A 14,892-nucleotide genomic window follows, 5' to 3' on the forward strand; every position below is an offset into this window, starting at 1 on the left:
CACTGGGTACATCAAGCTGCTGACAGTCGCTTTCGTTTTGTCGTGAAATCGATTGCAGTTTGCTCTTTTGGTTGGGGTATCATTCGCCGCATCAGTTCTCCTCTATGTACGTACAATTATTATTTAAGTTTAAATGACACATCGTTTTGTAATTTAGTGTTTATTCGTTTCATAGAGTAGTCGGAACTAGTTTCTACTTTTTGATACTGTCGGTATGTTGCGCGCATGCGCTGACAATCCATGACGTCACTTTTCGAACCTGCTGATTCACGTGTGTTGTTGTACCTGAAAGAACGTTCGGGAAGGAAATTATCTACTGATGAAACTTGGCATTATTTGCAAACAATACTGGTGACGTGAACTGGTTATACAAATCTTGAACAAGTTACAAAGTTCTTGCTGTGTCCTCAGCTAAAACGCGTGCCCGGTTTCTTTTCTCTCAGTATCAGACGACCTGGCGACATAATGGAAGTACGCTGTTTCTATTTTTAGAATGATCTGCCAAACTACGCGTGTTTCCCAACCGTTGATCGACCAGGAAACAAAAGCGTTCCTCAGTGTTTCGCTGATTGTCTTCGATTCCTTGGAGAAGTACCAGTTCTGAGTGTGAAAAGTCTACATTACAGCAATGAGAAAACAGTATTTCAGCGATTGTTTGTTACAAATTGCTCTGTTGTGGAGCTTGTTTCGGATTGATTCAAACAATTTCAGTGTGCCAAACAATGAACTTTTGAATTACCCGGAGGTTCAAGACATTCTGCAGGGGCAGACACTAGCCTTGCTGCCCACCAATTTCCACAACCAGTACAACACTTTGGACAGTATACACGGTTATGCTCACCCAAAACACGCGGACAATGACATTTATCATTCAGCAATATTTCGCGAACTAAGACGATTTCGTCATGTGCCAACAAACATTGAGGCTTTCTTAGCCAGCAATGATGACACCGTTGGCTTTCCACCCCTTCAACAAGGGAACATACCACTCGGTGCGGCTAGCAGCAGCAGTGGTAATGGCAACGGTGAAGAAGAAAGCGGCGTGTCTGGAGCCACCGGTCAGGCCCAAGTGACTCTTGATGCCAACCACAATGCTGTGTGTGCTCAAAATGAACCCGAGGTGGATAATCCATTTCCCGGGTTGAATCTGTGCAAAGAGGTATTGACACAACAAAGTGTACTTTTTTCAGTCTTGTAAGATGTAGGGACGCATTCTGGTGTCAAAACGGAACAATGGTTAAACTTGAAACTGAAAGCCTTGTAGGTATGCGCACACACCATGATTTGGTTACTTGTACACACACATAATGCAGCAGTGTTGTCCCCAAGCCTCGGTCTTTGGTCATTGATGCATATTTGTTCAACCCTCCGATCTTCTAACCGCCCATCTACCGGTACCAAGCAGACAGAGTCAGGGCATTTGGACCTATAGATACATTTTTTCAATCCAGGTCCAACTAAACTTTTGTTCTCTGAGGCCTGGAAGTGGAACAACATTGTTCCAGGTTGTGTAGCCTGAGGAGGGAAAGAGGCTTCGTTCATATTTGATTACACCAGGGATGGCATTTCACCGAATGTCAATGATTTACTGGAAACAGAATCACTGTTAAATCAGCAGCTGTTTGGATTGGAGCGAAAACCTACCACTGTATTTTTCAAAGTTTCATTTGACAGATGTTTTCTGTACACATGTATATATGGCTTTACAAATGTGGTTAGACCTGTTGTGACTGCTTGTTAATGTTATGACATATTGATCAGTGAATACAGTTGCCAACTAGTATCCACTTTGAAACTAAGTGGCTAGTCCTGTCAATGATGTCGACAAGTACATAGAAAACTCAAAAGTTGGTGCTTTTAGTTTTACAAGTTATTAATTAACACCGTTAGATTGATAGCCAACAGTTTTTTGTTAGCACTAATCATTGCCTCAACACTGAACAGTTCACCTGCTTCAGTGCTTGTGTCACTGTCAGTTCTTCCTTTTTGTTAAAAAACTCGGTTGACATCATTCAATTGATGCTATTTATAGATGTGTGTATGAAGTTCTTTGTGTTGTACCTGGCTCACTGTCCTGTGATGGCCTCCCATGGTTGTAAGGGCATCAAGCCAAAACTCAGCTGCCTTTGTGTAGCTTGAGCACTCAGCTGTATCAAAATACTTAGTACTAAGGCCACTCACTTACTCAGGGAAGCTGGTTGGGTAAAGAAAGAGAAAGTAATGAGACCTATGTGCCAACAACGCAGAAGCAGCACCAGCAGAACGCTTTATCAGTTACAATTGAAACACTGTTGAGTTGTATGTAAACATCTGGGCTGCTGCAAGGGAAGAAATCTTGTGTGAATACCTTGGAGTTGCAACACAGATGCAATGGAACTCCCCTTTTTACTTTTAATACCCCCTAGACTATAGTTTTCCAGATTTGGTGTAGCTTGCGTCTGAATTATATCTCTTACAAGTTACAAGCTGGTTTTCTAAGATTTTGTGAGGTCTTAAAAGGGGGGAGGGGGGTCCACTTGTACACACTTTTGTCATCTTTTCATGTCCACTGTACACACTTTTGTCATCTTTTCATGTCCACTGTACACACTTTTGTCATCTTTTCATGTCCACTGTACACACTTTTGTCATCTTTTCATGTCCACTGTACACACTTTTGTCATCTTTTCATGTCCACTGTACACACTTTTGTCATCTTTTCATGTCCACTGTACACACTTTTGTCATCTTTTCATGTCCACTGTACACACTTTTGTCATCTTTTCATGTCCACTGTACACACTTTTGTCATCTTTTCATGTCCACTGAACACACTTTTGTCATCTTTTCATGTCCACTGTACACACTTTTGTCATCTTTTCATGTCCACTGTACACACTTTTGTCATCTTTTCATGTCCACTGAACACACTTTTGTCATCTTTTCATGTCCACTGTACACACTTTTGTCATCTTTTCATGTCCACTGTACACACTTTTGTCATCTTTTCATGTCCACTGAACACACTTTTGTCATCTTTTCATGTCCACTGTACACACTTTTGTCATCTTTTCATGTCCACTGTACACACTTTTGTCATCTTTTCATGTCCACTGTACACACTTTTGTCATCTTTTCATGTCCACTGAACACACTTTTGTCATCTTTTCATGTCCACTGTACACACTTTTGTCATCTTTTCATGTCCACTGTACACACTTTTGTCATCTTTTCATGTCCACTGTACACACTTTTGTCATCTTTTCATGTCCACTGTACACACTTTTGTCATCTTTTCATGTCCACTGAACACACTTTTGTCATCTTTTCATGTCCACTGTACACACTTTTGTCATCTTTTCATGTCCACTGTACACACTTTTGTCATCTTTTCATGTCCACTGTACACACTTTTGTCATCTTTGCATACATGTCCACTGTACCATTTTATCTCCCCGCCCCAGTCCACCACTCTCTGGACCAGATTGGGGCCCTACATTTTCCCTGTCTCTGAATGTGATGCATTATGCAACTGTTAAACTTCGGTCCATTTCTGTGACTTTGCTTTGCATCATGCAATTTGTGTTTGTAAAGAATAATGGATGTTTTTCCTTTCCATAGTTTAGTCACACACTGACATAGTGAAATTTATCACCTGTTGAAAAGTATGTGGATCAGTTGCCTTCTTGAGGCACTGATTTAAGCATGGCCTAACGGCATTTGTTGTAGTTGCTGGTTCAGCCTTTCTTTGCCTTTCATTTATTCCTCCAGTTTGAAATTCTGATAAAATTCCTGATCCTAAGATAAAGTGACTTGTGCTAATATTAATAAAACTCAACTAATTTAGAACAGGCAGGAAGAACAACAGGATCAACTCAGTTATAGTTATAGTTATACACAATTGTTCATCCACTCGGTTTTACTTCCCGGTCCAAAAACCTGTTGAAGGAAGGAATATTACTTAAAAGCATTAAACTTATCTTGGAAATTCCTAGTTTCTCAAGATGATAAATGTTACGTCCTGTATCACTATCATAGTCATTGATGGTTTGCAGAGGTTATTTTCACTGTGAGTGTAAAGCCCGTCCTTAATTGAAATAATTGAGCCCGAAGTCGACTTCGCGAAGACTACGCGAAGTCTTTTTAGCGAAAGCTCGGTGCTGAAGCTCCGTGCGGCCAGCTTCGCGAAGTCTTTTTAGCGAAAGCTCAGTGCTGAAGCTCTGTGCGGCCAGCTTCGCGAAGTCTTTTTAGCGAAAGCTCAGTGCTGAAGCTCTGTGCGGCCAGCTTCGCGAAGTCTTTTTAGCGAAAGCTCAGTGCTGAAGCTCCGTGCGGCCAGCTTCTCGAAGTCTTTTTAGCGAAAGCTCGGTGCTGAAGCTCTGTGCGGCCAGCTTCGCGAAGTCTTTTTAGCGAAAGCTCAGGGCTAAAGCTCCGTGCGGCCAGCTTCGCGAAGTCTTTTTAGCGAAAGCTCAGTGCTGAAGCTCCGTGCGGCCAGCTTCGCAAAGTCGACTTCGCCCAGTTAAGGACTGGCTTTAGGGAAACAGTGATTGCTTAGGCCAAGAAAAAAAATAGGTGTGGTTACCGTTAAGGTAACATAACCAAAAAAATAGGGTAGGAAGGTAAGCAATCACTTTTTTTTTTTTTTACTTTTTTTCCTAATGTGTACAAGTTAAACCTACTTGATAGGGAAATAAGTGTGCGACTCGAGCGCTTTCGCTTTCATTGCGTTTTCTGCACTCGTTTTTTTTTTATTTAATTTAATTTTATTTTATCATTTTTTAAAATTTATTTATTTTTGTTGTTGACAAATGTAATGAAAAGTTATAGGGTCGGCCCCTAAACATAAGGTAGGTCGGGTTACCGTAACCACACCTATTTTTTTTTTTTAGGCCTTAGTGTATGGAGGTCTCTTGTACTGCTGTGAAATGCTGAGAACACATGTTGGGTGTTAAAAAAAACCAACCTATTGTTTTTCATGCCAACCTTTAACTTTTTTTGTGTGAACAAATTTGAAACATAGTAAAAGAAATAGAGTATAGACTCTCAGATATTGACATCAACTACAGAGGAAGACGAAACTGGCCAGTCTACATGAGTGCTTTTAAAAGAAAAAGCCTTGAACTTGAAGTACCCTCAGTCATCGGAATTGTGCGCCGAAAGGCAAATTTCCGCCGAATATATTTTTTTTTCCGCTGAAAAAGCAAAAGTGTGCGCCGAAAAAATAAATGGGGGAGGCAAAAATGGTTTTAAAAACTGAAAATAATGGCAAACTTGGAGCTAAGATGACACCAAATTACACCAGTTGGGTTCTTTGGAGAAATTTTTTTTTCGCCCAAAATGCCCCCAAACCCCCCTAGCAGGGCTAGGCGCTTTACGTCGTCGACTTTGCTATTACTTACAAATGTTCAGCCTTTTTTGACTCACATGCGAAGCAAAAGTGAGTCTATGTACTCACCCGAGTCGTCCGTCCGTCCGTCCGTCCGTCCGTCCGGACGTCCGTCCGTCCGTCCGTCCGGAAAACTTTAACGTTGGATATTTCTTGGACACTATTCAGTCTATCAGTACCAAATTTGGCAAGATGGTGTATGATGACAAGGCCCCAAAAAACATACATAGCATCTTGACCTTGCTTCAAGGTCGCAGGGGCCATAAATGTTGCCTAAAAAACAGCTATTTTTCACATTTTTCCCATTTTCTCTATAGTTTTTGAGATTCAATACCTCACCTATATATGATATATAGGGCAAAGTAAGCCCCATCTTTTGATACCAGTTTGGTTTACCTTGCGTCAAGGTCACAGGAGCTCTTCAAAGTTGGATTGTATACATATTTTGAAGTGACCTTGACCCTGAACTATGGAAGATAACTGTTTCAAACTTAAAAATTATGTGGGGCACATGTTATGCTTTCATCATGAGACACATTTGGTCACATATGATCAAGGTCAAGGTCACTTTGACCCTTATGAAATGTGACCAAAATAAGGTAGTGAACCACTAAAAGTGACCATATCTCATGGTAGAAAGAGCCAATAAGCACCATTGTACTTCCTATGTCTTGAATTAACAGCTTTGTGTTGCATGACCTTGGATGACCTTGACCTTGGGTCAAGGTCACATGTATTTTGGTAGGAAAAATGTGTAAAGCATGTGAGTCGTATGGGCTTTGCCCTTCTTGTTACTTTTTTCAATTCCCATGCCTGACCCTCTTGCCCTTCTTTCTTGTCGACATGTTACCTTAAAGCCATATGTACTCGATGACTATACACGCTAATTGCTTTACCAACAGCTGGAGACATGCTAAATTAAGTTCCCTGCAAAATATTGTGGTCTAGGACCCCTTAAATGTTGAGATATTTGAATTTTCATTTTGATCTGGATCGTCCTATTTATAGATTTGGCAACACATGTAACGTTGATGCAAGGGAGAGAACTCCGCGGCTTTGTTGACATCCTCACTTTTTCAGAGGCTAGAACAAGCTGTAATGCATGTACAGTGGTCTCCGGTTAATATGACCGCGGTTAATATGACCAGCCGCGTATTATGACCAATTTTACCCGGTCCGGAATTGTCCTTCTTTGTTATGTATTAGAAAAAGCCGCTTAATATGACCACAACGCCGCTTAATATGGCCACATTGTTTCGAGAAAATGGCAACAAGTTCACATCTTTTTCAGTTTGAAATCACTCGGGGGGAAAAAATACATACGATTTTTTGAAAAAGGCAAAAAGGCGTGCGATATTTTCTTTCTTTTTCGTGAATGAAACTAAAGTGATCAGTGATCAGTGCTCAGTGATCTCTAATGTCGCGATCATTATTCTCTCTCTTTTTTTCCCCGAGACTGAGCGTCATAAAAAAGGCAAAAAAGCGTGCGATCTTTTCATTATTTCCAGTGAATAAAATTTATCTAAAGTGATCACGAACATTATTCTCTCTCTTTTTGGCAAACAGAGCACGAGCCAACCAATCTTTCAGTCTGATTCAAGAGGAAACAATGTCGAAACGAAAACGCCAAGATCGTACAGCCGAGGAAAAGCTAGAACTTATTGACAAATTTAAAGCTCTACCATCCTGTTGTATGCGTGAGAGTGCTGCACAGTTGGGCGTCAACAGAGGATTTTTGACAAACATTCTCAAGAATGAAGACAGCGTGAGGAAGGAGTGCGCAACGCAGGATTCACCGCAACGAAAGCGCCTACGACATGGAAAAGACAAAGATGTGGAAGATGGTCTTTTTCAGTGGTTCCAGAAGATGAGAGCAAAGAACGCGCCAATTCATGGACCATTGTTGTGTACAAAAGCAGAAGAATTGGCAACGGCTCTCGGACACACTGAATTCAAACCAACCGATGGATGGTTTTCTCGTTGGAAAGTTCGCAACGGCTTGACATTTCATAAAATTCACGGTGAAGCCCAAGACGCCGATTTTGATGCTGCTAAGACATGGACAGACGACGTCCTTCCCAATCTGCTCGCAGATTATGCCCCATCGGAAATTTACAATGCTGATGAAACCGGGATTTACTTCAGAGCTTTGCCGGACAGCACATACGTCTCGAACAGACACATTTTCTTACAATTATTAATTACAAAAAAAATGTTTCGTTTTGCGATTATTTTTTAGTCGTTTTCTCTAACATCGGTTAATATGACCAGCCGCTTATTATGACCATTTTATCCCGGTCCCAAAGTGGTCATATTAACCGGCGACCACTGTATTATGGTCCGCGCATGGTGACATATCGTCATTATATGGTCTTATGGTGCGTTTGACATCGATTGTGGGCAAACTACACTTTGTAAACACGGGAGTGCGTTAGTATGCCTTTAACCATTACTGTTTTTCTTTTCTTTTGCCTTGTCACTTTTTATGTTCACAAACACGCTACAAAGTTACACACACATCATATTTATAGTGAATGTTCTACAAGAACACAATCAGGCTTGCACACAGACACGCTAAATATTAAATGGAAACTTGTATTATAAAAGACAACTTGAAGAATTACAGTTTACAGCGGAATGTCACGGGTGACTTCACAAAATCATTAGAAATACATGCATGATTTATGACCAAGCATTGATGTGCACTGACTGCTTGTGTTGCCCAGGATCTGGACCTGATAGAAGTGCTGTGGCGACAAGATGTGGACCTGGGCGTGACGAAAGAAGTCTTCGACCCCAACCTTCGTCGCGAGCTTGAGCAGGAGCGCGAGATAGAGGCACGCAAAGAACTAGAGAAGGTGAGTTCTCAGCTCAGATTCTATGAATTATGGTTGGCTATGAATTACTTTTTTTCCCCTTTTCCTTCTCCTAGAGAAAACAATGTTTCAGTATGAGTTTCAAATAACTGTTTTTATGTGGATGTCAGATTTGTAGCACTGCTAAATAGGAGGAAAGAAGAATGTCAGATTTGTAGCACTGCTAAATAGGAGGAAAGGAGAATCATTTAGGGCCATTTATCACATTCCACAAGAGAAGTTAAACTTTAAACTCAAAATATTACAATATGACAAAAAGATAATGTGCGCAGGGGTGCTGGTAATACTATTGTTTTATCTTGATGAAGAAAAAAATATGATCAGTTACACTTACAGTGTACACATGTATACACACTGTCTCAGACTTAGTGTCAGTGATGGCGCTAGTATTTTTTCAAACCGGTACGCACACTTTTATGATGAAAACTATCCAGAAAAAACAGTAGGCTGGTCATTGGAACCAGTAAGAGTCCAACTCGAGCGAAAACAAATGCCAACGATCATTCGCGGCCATATTTTCTCTTTATTTGAATGAATTTTGACTTCACAAAGATTGTTTTAGAGTGCAGATTTAAAAAAAATCAATGCATGAAGAATTTAAAAAACCCAGTTGGTTATACCTACCCTCAGCCACTGAAAATGTGACTTCCACTCTTCTCAAATATGCCCAGGTGCTCTGACTGAGTTGGTCCCACTTGCCTTACTCGCACCCTGACTGTCTGTGGCAGTTGTCTCTGACTGCATAATTTGGGTGGAGTGAATGTCACCCGGCCTCGCTGTCAGTTTGCACCACACCAGCATCCTAGCTGTCACTAGATACATGTATGTTCGTACCAGTACTTGTGTCACAACACTCACTGTCGATTGGTCTTTTCTGCCCTCTCTCAGAGAAAAAACTAAACAAGGTTATTGCTTTGACATGCTTGTCAACCTGTCCTGAAACGGCGGGAAAAAGCTTTCGTCAGTGTGTGACTACGTCACAGTCTGTGCTCCTAGCTGCGTGCAGAGCATCTCCTGCCCGCTAAAATAACTGCACGAAACAGCTATTAGAACAGTGATACAGTGCATGAACATACTGATAATTGCACGCATTATGTTGACTTGACGCGGGTGGTTCATGACGCAATGTGTGTGTACTGCAAGCGATTTTGATGACACAGGGTTTTGTTTTTTTACCAGCGAAAAAACTCACCCCGGTAGTTCTAAAAATCAACCGGTAGCCAATTTTGTTCCGGTATTTTTTCATTTCACAATACTGAGCGTACAGAAGATTTAGGGATGATTATTAGTGAGACTTTGACAATGCAGTGCAGCAGACCTGTTGGACATTCCAAATGGTTAGTCCATGAAATATTTGACAGATTTATTCAAGGTTTGAGGCTGTAATGTGTTCTATCACGTTTGTGTGCAGCATAAAGAAGTGGAGAAGCGATCAAGAGAACAGCAGCAGCAGGCCCACCAATGGCTGACTGAGAACTTTGTGCGAGATGGAGAGACAGGTCAGTGTTGATGATAAACCCTCTATGTGTGTATGCTTGCGTGGGTGAGAGTTTAGCTAGGCTAACACAGAGAATTGTTTGTTTTCAATCACAATGCCAACAAAATTAGGGTTAGTGGGTCTTTTAATGTTTTATATTTTGATTGGGGAATCGGTCTTATCAGAACATTATTTTTCTTCGCTTCAAACTCTCTATGTTTGTATGCTTGTGTGTGAGAGACGAAGAAGGGGATGGTGTATTTTGTTTTTTCTTGGAATAATTGTACACCCTTGTCCCTTCCAGCTGCGTTTATTTTGTCTTTATTGCTTATTACCTGAAGTTTTGAGAATAAATTTGTGCCAGGGTCCTTTGTTGAATGAACTATATTGAAGTGTTTTGTTTGAAATAAATTAGAAAGAAGACAATATCCAAAATAGCTTGGAGTTTAGTTATCATGTCTGAAGATCAGAGTCAGTGTGGTGACTTTATTGATAACTCAGCAATCCAGAATCGATTACTCAATTTACTGCAGACCCAGGGATGTCGTTAGGCGTCGGACATCGGACATATAACGATGAAAATCCCCAAATGTCCGATTCACATTGCCGCATGTCGGTCAGATGTCCTATCGTTTTAGCCTGAGCGTGGTCATTGTCCGATATGTACTCCATTCCTTCGGACAGCGCGATATTCGTTAATTTTCATTTCAAGATACAAATCTTCAAAAAGACCGAACGCTCTCGTGTTCAGCTGACACTGAAGTTGTCAGTGCCGCGTGCGGATCTTTTCTTTTGTCGGGAATTCCCGAACCGTTTGCGGTATGCGCCGTTTGGGTATAACCGTCTCGGTGCAGCGCACTGATCTAAAAATAGTGGATTCTTTTTAGATCAGTGCATGCTACAGGAGTACGGGAGACAACTCCAACTGACTAAATTTGTAGTCTGCTTTTGTTTTCGATACGAGACGAAGCACTGAATTATGCCGCTGAAAAAAAACTAAAGCCTGCAAAAGATCAGCATTAGATCAAACCGATCATTTTGTTTGTCAACTTTTATCCAAATCATGCAGCATTTAATCAAAGTACGAGCTCTGAAGTTGTTCATGTTGGTTTCTTTTTTGTGGTTTCTTTGAAACTAAACAAATACAACATTATACGCACACTGTGTTGATGTATTTACTATATTATGTGTGTGTTCTACAGCGCGCGCGCGTGGGTGTGTGTGTGTGCGTGTGTGTGTGGGCGCATGACTTTGGAACAATTCCATGGAATGTGTTATAAGCTGTTTGGCGCAAATCCATAATGTCCTATTACACTTTCTGAAAGCGGTCAAATGTCCTATTGATGCTGAAGAACTCAGGACATTTGTCCTATAGGTATGAATTTGTAGCAACATCCCTGCAGACCTGTCAACCCCTTCCAAGGCCAACCTGTACTAATATGATTAAGAACTGTAATCAGGGCAACAATCCCTTACTCCCAAAAAATGAACACACACAAACCTGAGTTCACACGCAAGACTCGCAATTCACTTGCACGACATAAAAAAGAAGAAAGACCAGCTGGTAAATACTCAACATTTATTTTGTATTCATAAAACACATCTGATTTAGCATTAATAAATACACACAACTACTGTAAAACGCACCCACACAACTACTACTGTCCACCAGGAAAAATCACAGTCCAGTCTCACCAGATTTAAGCTTAGATGTATAAGACAGTCACACCCACACAACTACTTTGTACTACTGTTCACCAGGAAAAATCACAGTCCGGTCTCTTCAGGTCACTTTAAGCTTAAATGTATAACACAGTCACACCCACACAACTACTTTGTACTACTGTTCACCAGGAAAAATCACAGTCCAGTCTCACTAGATCACTTCAAGCATGACACTTGTTGTAGGTAGCAGTAGCTGACTTTGCCGTGGCAACCAGATTGACTGAGCACGCATGTGGTAATGGTTTCATGGCATTGGCTTGCGTCACATCTTCTTCCGTTGGAAGGCGGCTGTCTCGTTTCTGGAAATGTTGGTTCACAGGCTTGAACTGTTTCGAACGAATCAATGATTGTTTGTGTACCGCCGTTTCAAAATGCTGCTTCAAGTCGTAGTGACCAGAAGCTGCAACTTTGATGTGCGAGCCACATGGCAAGCACAAACTGTACTCCTTTCCCTTGTCCGATGATCGTACGACACCAAAGTACGTTTTCTCCCACTCCAACAAGTGCTGACCATGTCCTGCTTTCTTTCTTCTTTTCGCTGGCCTCTCCATCTTCAGTTGTAGCACGAAAAATGACGCGCATCGTTGTCCTGTGATATGAGAGGGTAAATTTACATAGTGCAATATCATATTTGATTGTATCCCTTTTATGTTTTATGTTTTATGTGTGTCGTCCTATACAATTGTTGTTATAATCGTTTACAGGCAGACAGGGTGTGCCGAAGAAAAATTTCCATTTTTGACTCACATGCGAAGCAAAAGTGAGTCTATGTACTCACCCGAGTCGTCCGGCCGGCCGGACGTCCAGAAAACTTTAACGTTGGATATTTCTTGGACACTATTCAGTCTATCAGTACCAAATTTGGCAAGATGGTGTATGATGACAAGGCCCCAAAAAACATACATAGCATCTTGACCTTGCTTCAAGGTCAAGGTCGCAGGGGCCATAAATGTTGTCTAAAAAACAGGTATTTTTCAAATTTTTCCCATTTTCTCTGAAGTTTTTGAGATTGAATACCTCACCTATATATGATATATAGGGCAAAGTAAGCCCCATCTTTTGATACCAGTTTGGTTTACCTTGCTTCAAGGTCAAGGTCACAGGAGCTCTTCAAAGTTGGATTGTATACATATTTTGAAGTGACCTTGACCCTGAACTATGGAAGATAACTGTTTCAAACTTAAAAATTATGTGGGGCACATGTTATGCTTTCATCATGAGACACATTTGGTCACATATGATCAAGGTCAAGGTCACTTTGACCCTTATGAAATGTGACCAAAATAAGGTAGTGAACCACTAAAAGTGACCATATCTCATTTTTAGAAAGGGCCAATAAGCACCATTGTACTTCCTATGTCTTGAATTAACAGCTTTGTGTTGCATGACCTTGGATGACCTTGACCTTGGGTCAAGGTCACATGTATTTTGGTAGGAAAAATGTGTAAAGCAGTTCTTAGTGTATGATGTCATTGCTAGGTTTAGTTATTTGATGTCAAGCATGTGAGTCGTATGGGCTTTGCCCTTCTTGTTATGTAATGTTTTAATGGACAATTAAGTGCTGTTATTGTTATTGTTATTGTTGTCTGTCGCTGAAGTAAGTTGTGAAAACAAAGACCAAATCTCGCGACACGGAAGTAGCGGATTGGGCCACAGCGCCCTCTATACCTTCTGCGCATGCGCACAAGCTCAGTTATAGTCTTTTTCCGTTAGTTGTTGTCGTCTGCTAACAAAAACGAATCTGATTGATCGGTTTCGAATCTTTGTTCGGGTTTTGAATTTTCCTGTACAATTCCCGTACACTTTGGTGTACGCCGTACACACCGAAATTTGAGTAAATCCCGTACAAAATACGGGAAAACCGTACAGGTTGACAGGTCTGTTACTGGACTGTAGTGATCTAGTTTAAGCTGTAAGAGAGTGGCAGTAATGTGTTGTTTGTAGTCATTGCTCTGACTCTAGTCAGTTTGATAAGCACCTTATAGCTTTTTCATGGGGATTGTTTGTTGTAGACCTGTGTTGTACAACATCATAACCCTGGTTCACTTAAGTGTGAGATGATGCCTTTTTGCACACACCCTGGGATGTTTTTGTGACTTCATAAGCCAGGTGTTTATGAAGCTGCAGACATTGATAAATCCTTTTTTCAGGTCTTAAATTGGCTTGTGATGTATGCTGTGGTTTGGGTGTACCGTTCAGTGTTCTTGTATTTGTTTTGAAAACTTCTATAAACGATTGCAGTGGACCTATGAACTGGGACAACATTTTTCTTTCTATCTGTTGAAAACCAAAAGAATTGTGTACTGACCGATACAAGGACAGCACAATACAATACGTATTTTGGCTTATGAAAGTTTCATCAAGAAACGGACAAAACAAAGGACAACAAAAAGCAAGACGGAACAAGGACAAGGTTGGAAAAGAAGATGGAGGGGAACGGAAAGTGAGATTGTTGTTGTTGAAAGGGGTTGGTTGTACCTGTTTATCTGTAACAACATTGTTGTTAAAAAGGGGGTGATTTTACCTGTGTGCAGGTGAGTGGATGCCGATTGCGGGGAGCGGGACAGCGAACAACACCAACTTCTCTGCTTCTGGACCTGCAGCCCTGTACCCTGAACCACCGCTTGTGGTGAGTGTGCACGCTGTCTTGCTAGTGCCTATCAAACTGTTGGTGAAGGTCTGGACCTGCAGCCCTGTACCCTGAACCACCGCTTGTGGTGAGTGTGCACGCTGTCTTGCTAGTGCCTATCAAACTGTTGGTGAAGGTCTGGACCTGCAGCCCTGTACCCTGAACCACCGCTTGTGGCTTTGGCATTGAATTTTTGGTAAAAAAAACAAACTTTGTGAAGTCAACTTTGAGAGATAAGGATCAATGGAAGTGAGCGGCTGGTGATATTGATGTGAACATGTGCAGAAGGTGAACAATTATTTGCATGGACAAACTCATGAAAGGAAAAGAAAGTCGCTGGTTGGTCGCATGTATGCAAGTTCTAGGTGCTATGGTTTTTGCAAGGTCTCAGAAAAAAAGAACCAAGTTGTGCTTGCTAGTGGGGTTTTGGGTTTTCATGCTGGTAGGTTGCTTTCAATTGTATGTGTAGGGAAGAGCTTATTTTGTGAAGTCTTTATCCTTGCCTTTTCTCAAACATGGTGTACTAACTTGTCTCCTTTGCATACTTTGTAGCAGCAGCAACAGCCGCAGTCGTTGACGTTGGAAGAAGCGCTGAACTTTGTGGGAGAGTTGAGCAACCATTCCTACGTGCAGCAACTGCCGCAGCAGCAGGCCGTGGTGGCTCCGTTGCCTAGCAACCATTCTGTGGATGTAGCAAGCACCTTTGAGTTTGTCCCAGACAGTCTGTTTGAAGAGACCGGAGTGTCTGCCTACGCTCAGCACAACCACACTGACCCTGTGAGTAGCTGTCGTGTTTGTGTGGAGACTTGAAAGACTTTGAAGT

At 41.4% G+C, this 14,892-nt stretch overlaps 1 protein-coding gene across 4 annotated transcripts in view; it reads left to right on the forward strand.

Moving 5' to 3' along the window:
- Window positions 1-14,892, forward strand: part of LOC138946930 (endoplasmic reticulum membrane sensor NFE2L1-like) — a 71,942-nt gene that overhangs the window by 45,470 nt on the left and 11,580 nt on the right. For 2 of the 4 annotated variants that reach the window (XM_070318344.1, XM_070318343.1), the window contains 4 exons: window positions 8,089-8,220; window positions 9,650-9,737; window positions 13,975-14,069; window positions 14,622-14,846. In XM_070318344.1, coding sequence (XP_070174445.1) covers window positions 8,089-8,220; window positions 9,650-9,737; window positions 13,975-14,069; window positions 14,622-14,846 — 540 coding nt within the window. Of the gene's footprint in view, window positions 1-242; window positions 1,160-8,088; window positions 8,221-9,649; window positions 9,738-13,974; window positions 14,070-14,621; window positions 14,847-14,892 lie in introns of those variants that run through there. The other 2 variants (XM_070318341.1, XM_070318342.1) reach the window with 2 other exon arrangements.

This window comes from Littorina saxatilis, linkage group LG14 (assembly GCF_037325665.1).
Source record: "Littorina saxatilis isolate snail1 linkage group LG14, US_GU_Lsax_2.0, whole genome shotgun sequence".
NCBI classification, from domain to species: domain Eukaryota; kingdom Metazoa; phylum Mollusca; class Gastropoda; order Littorinimorpha; family Littorinidae; genus Littorina; species Littorina saxatilis.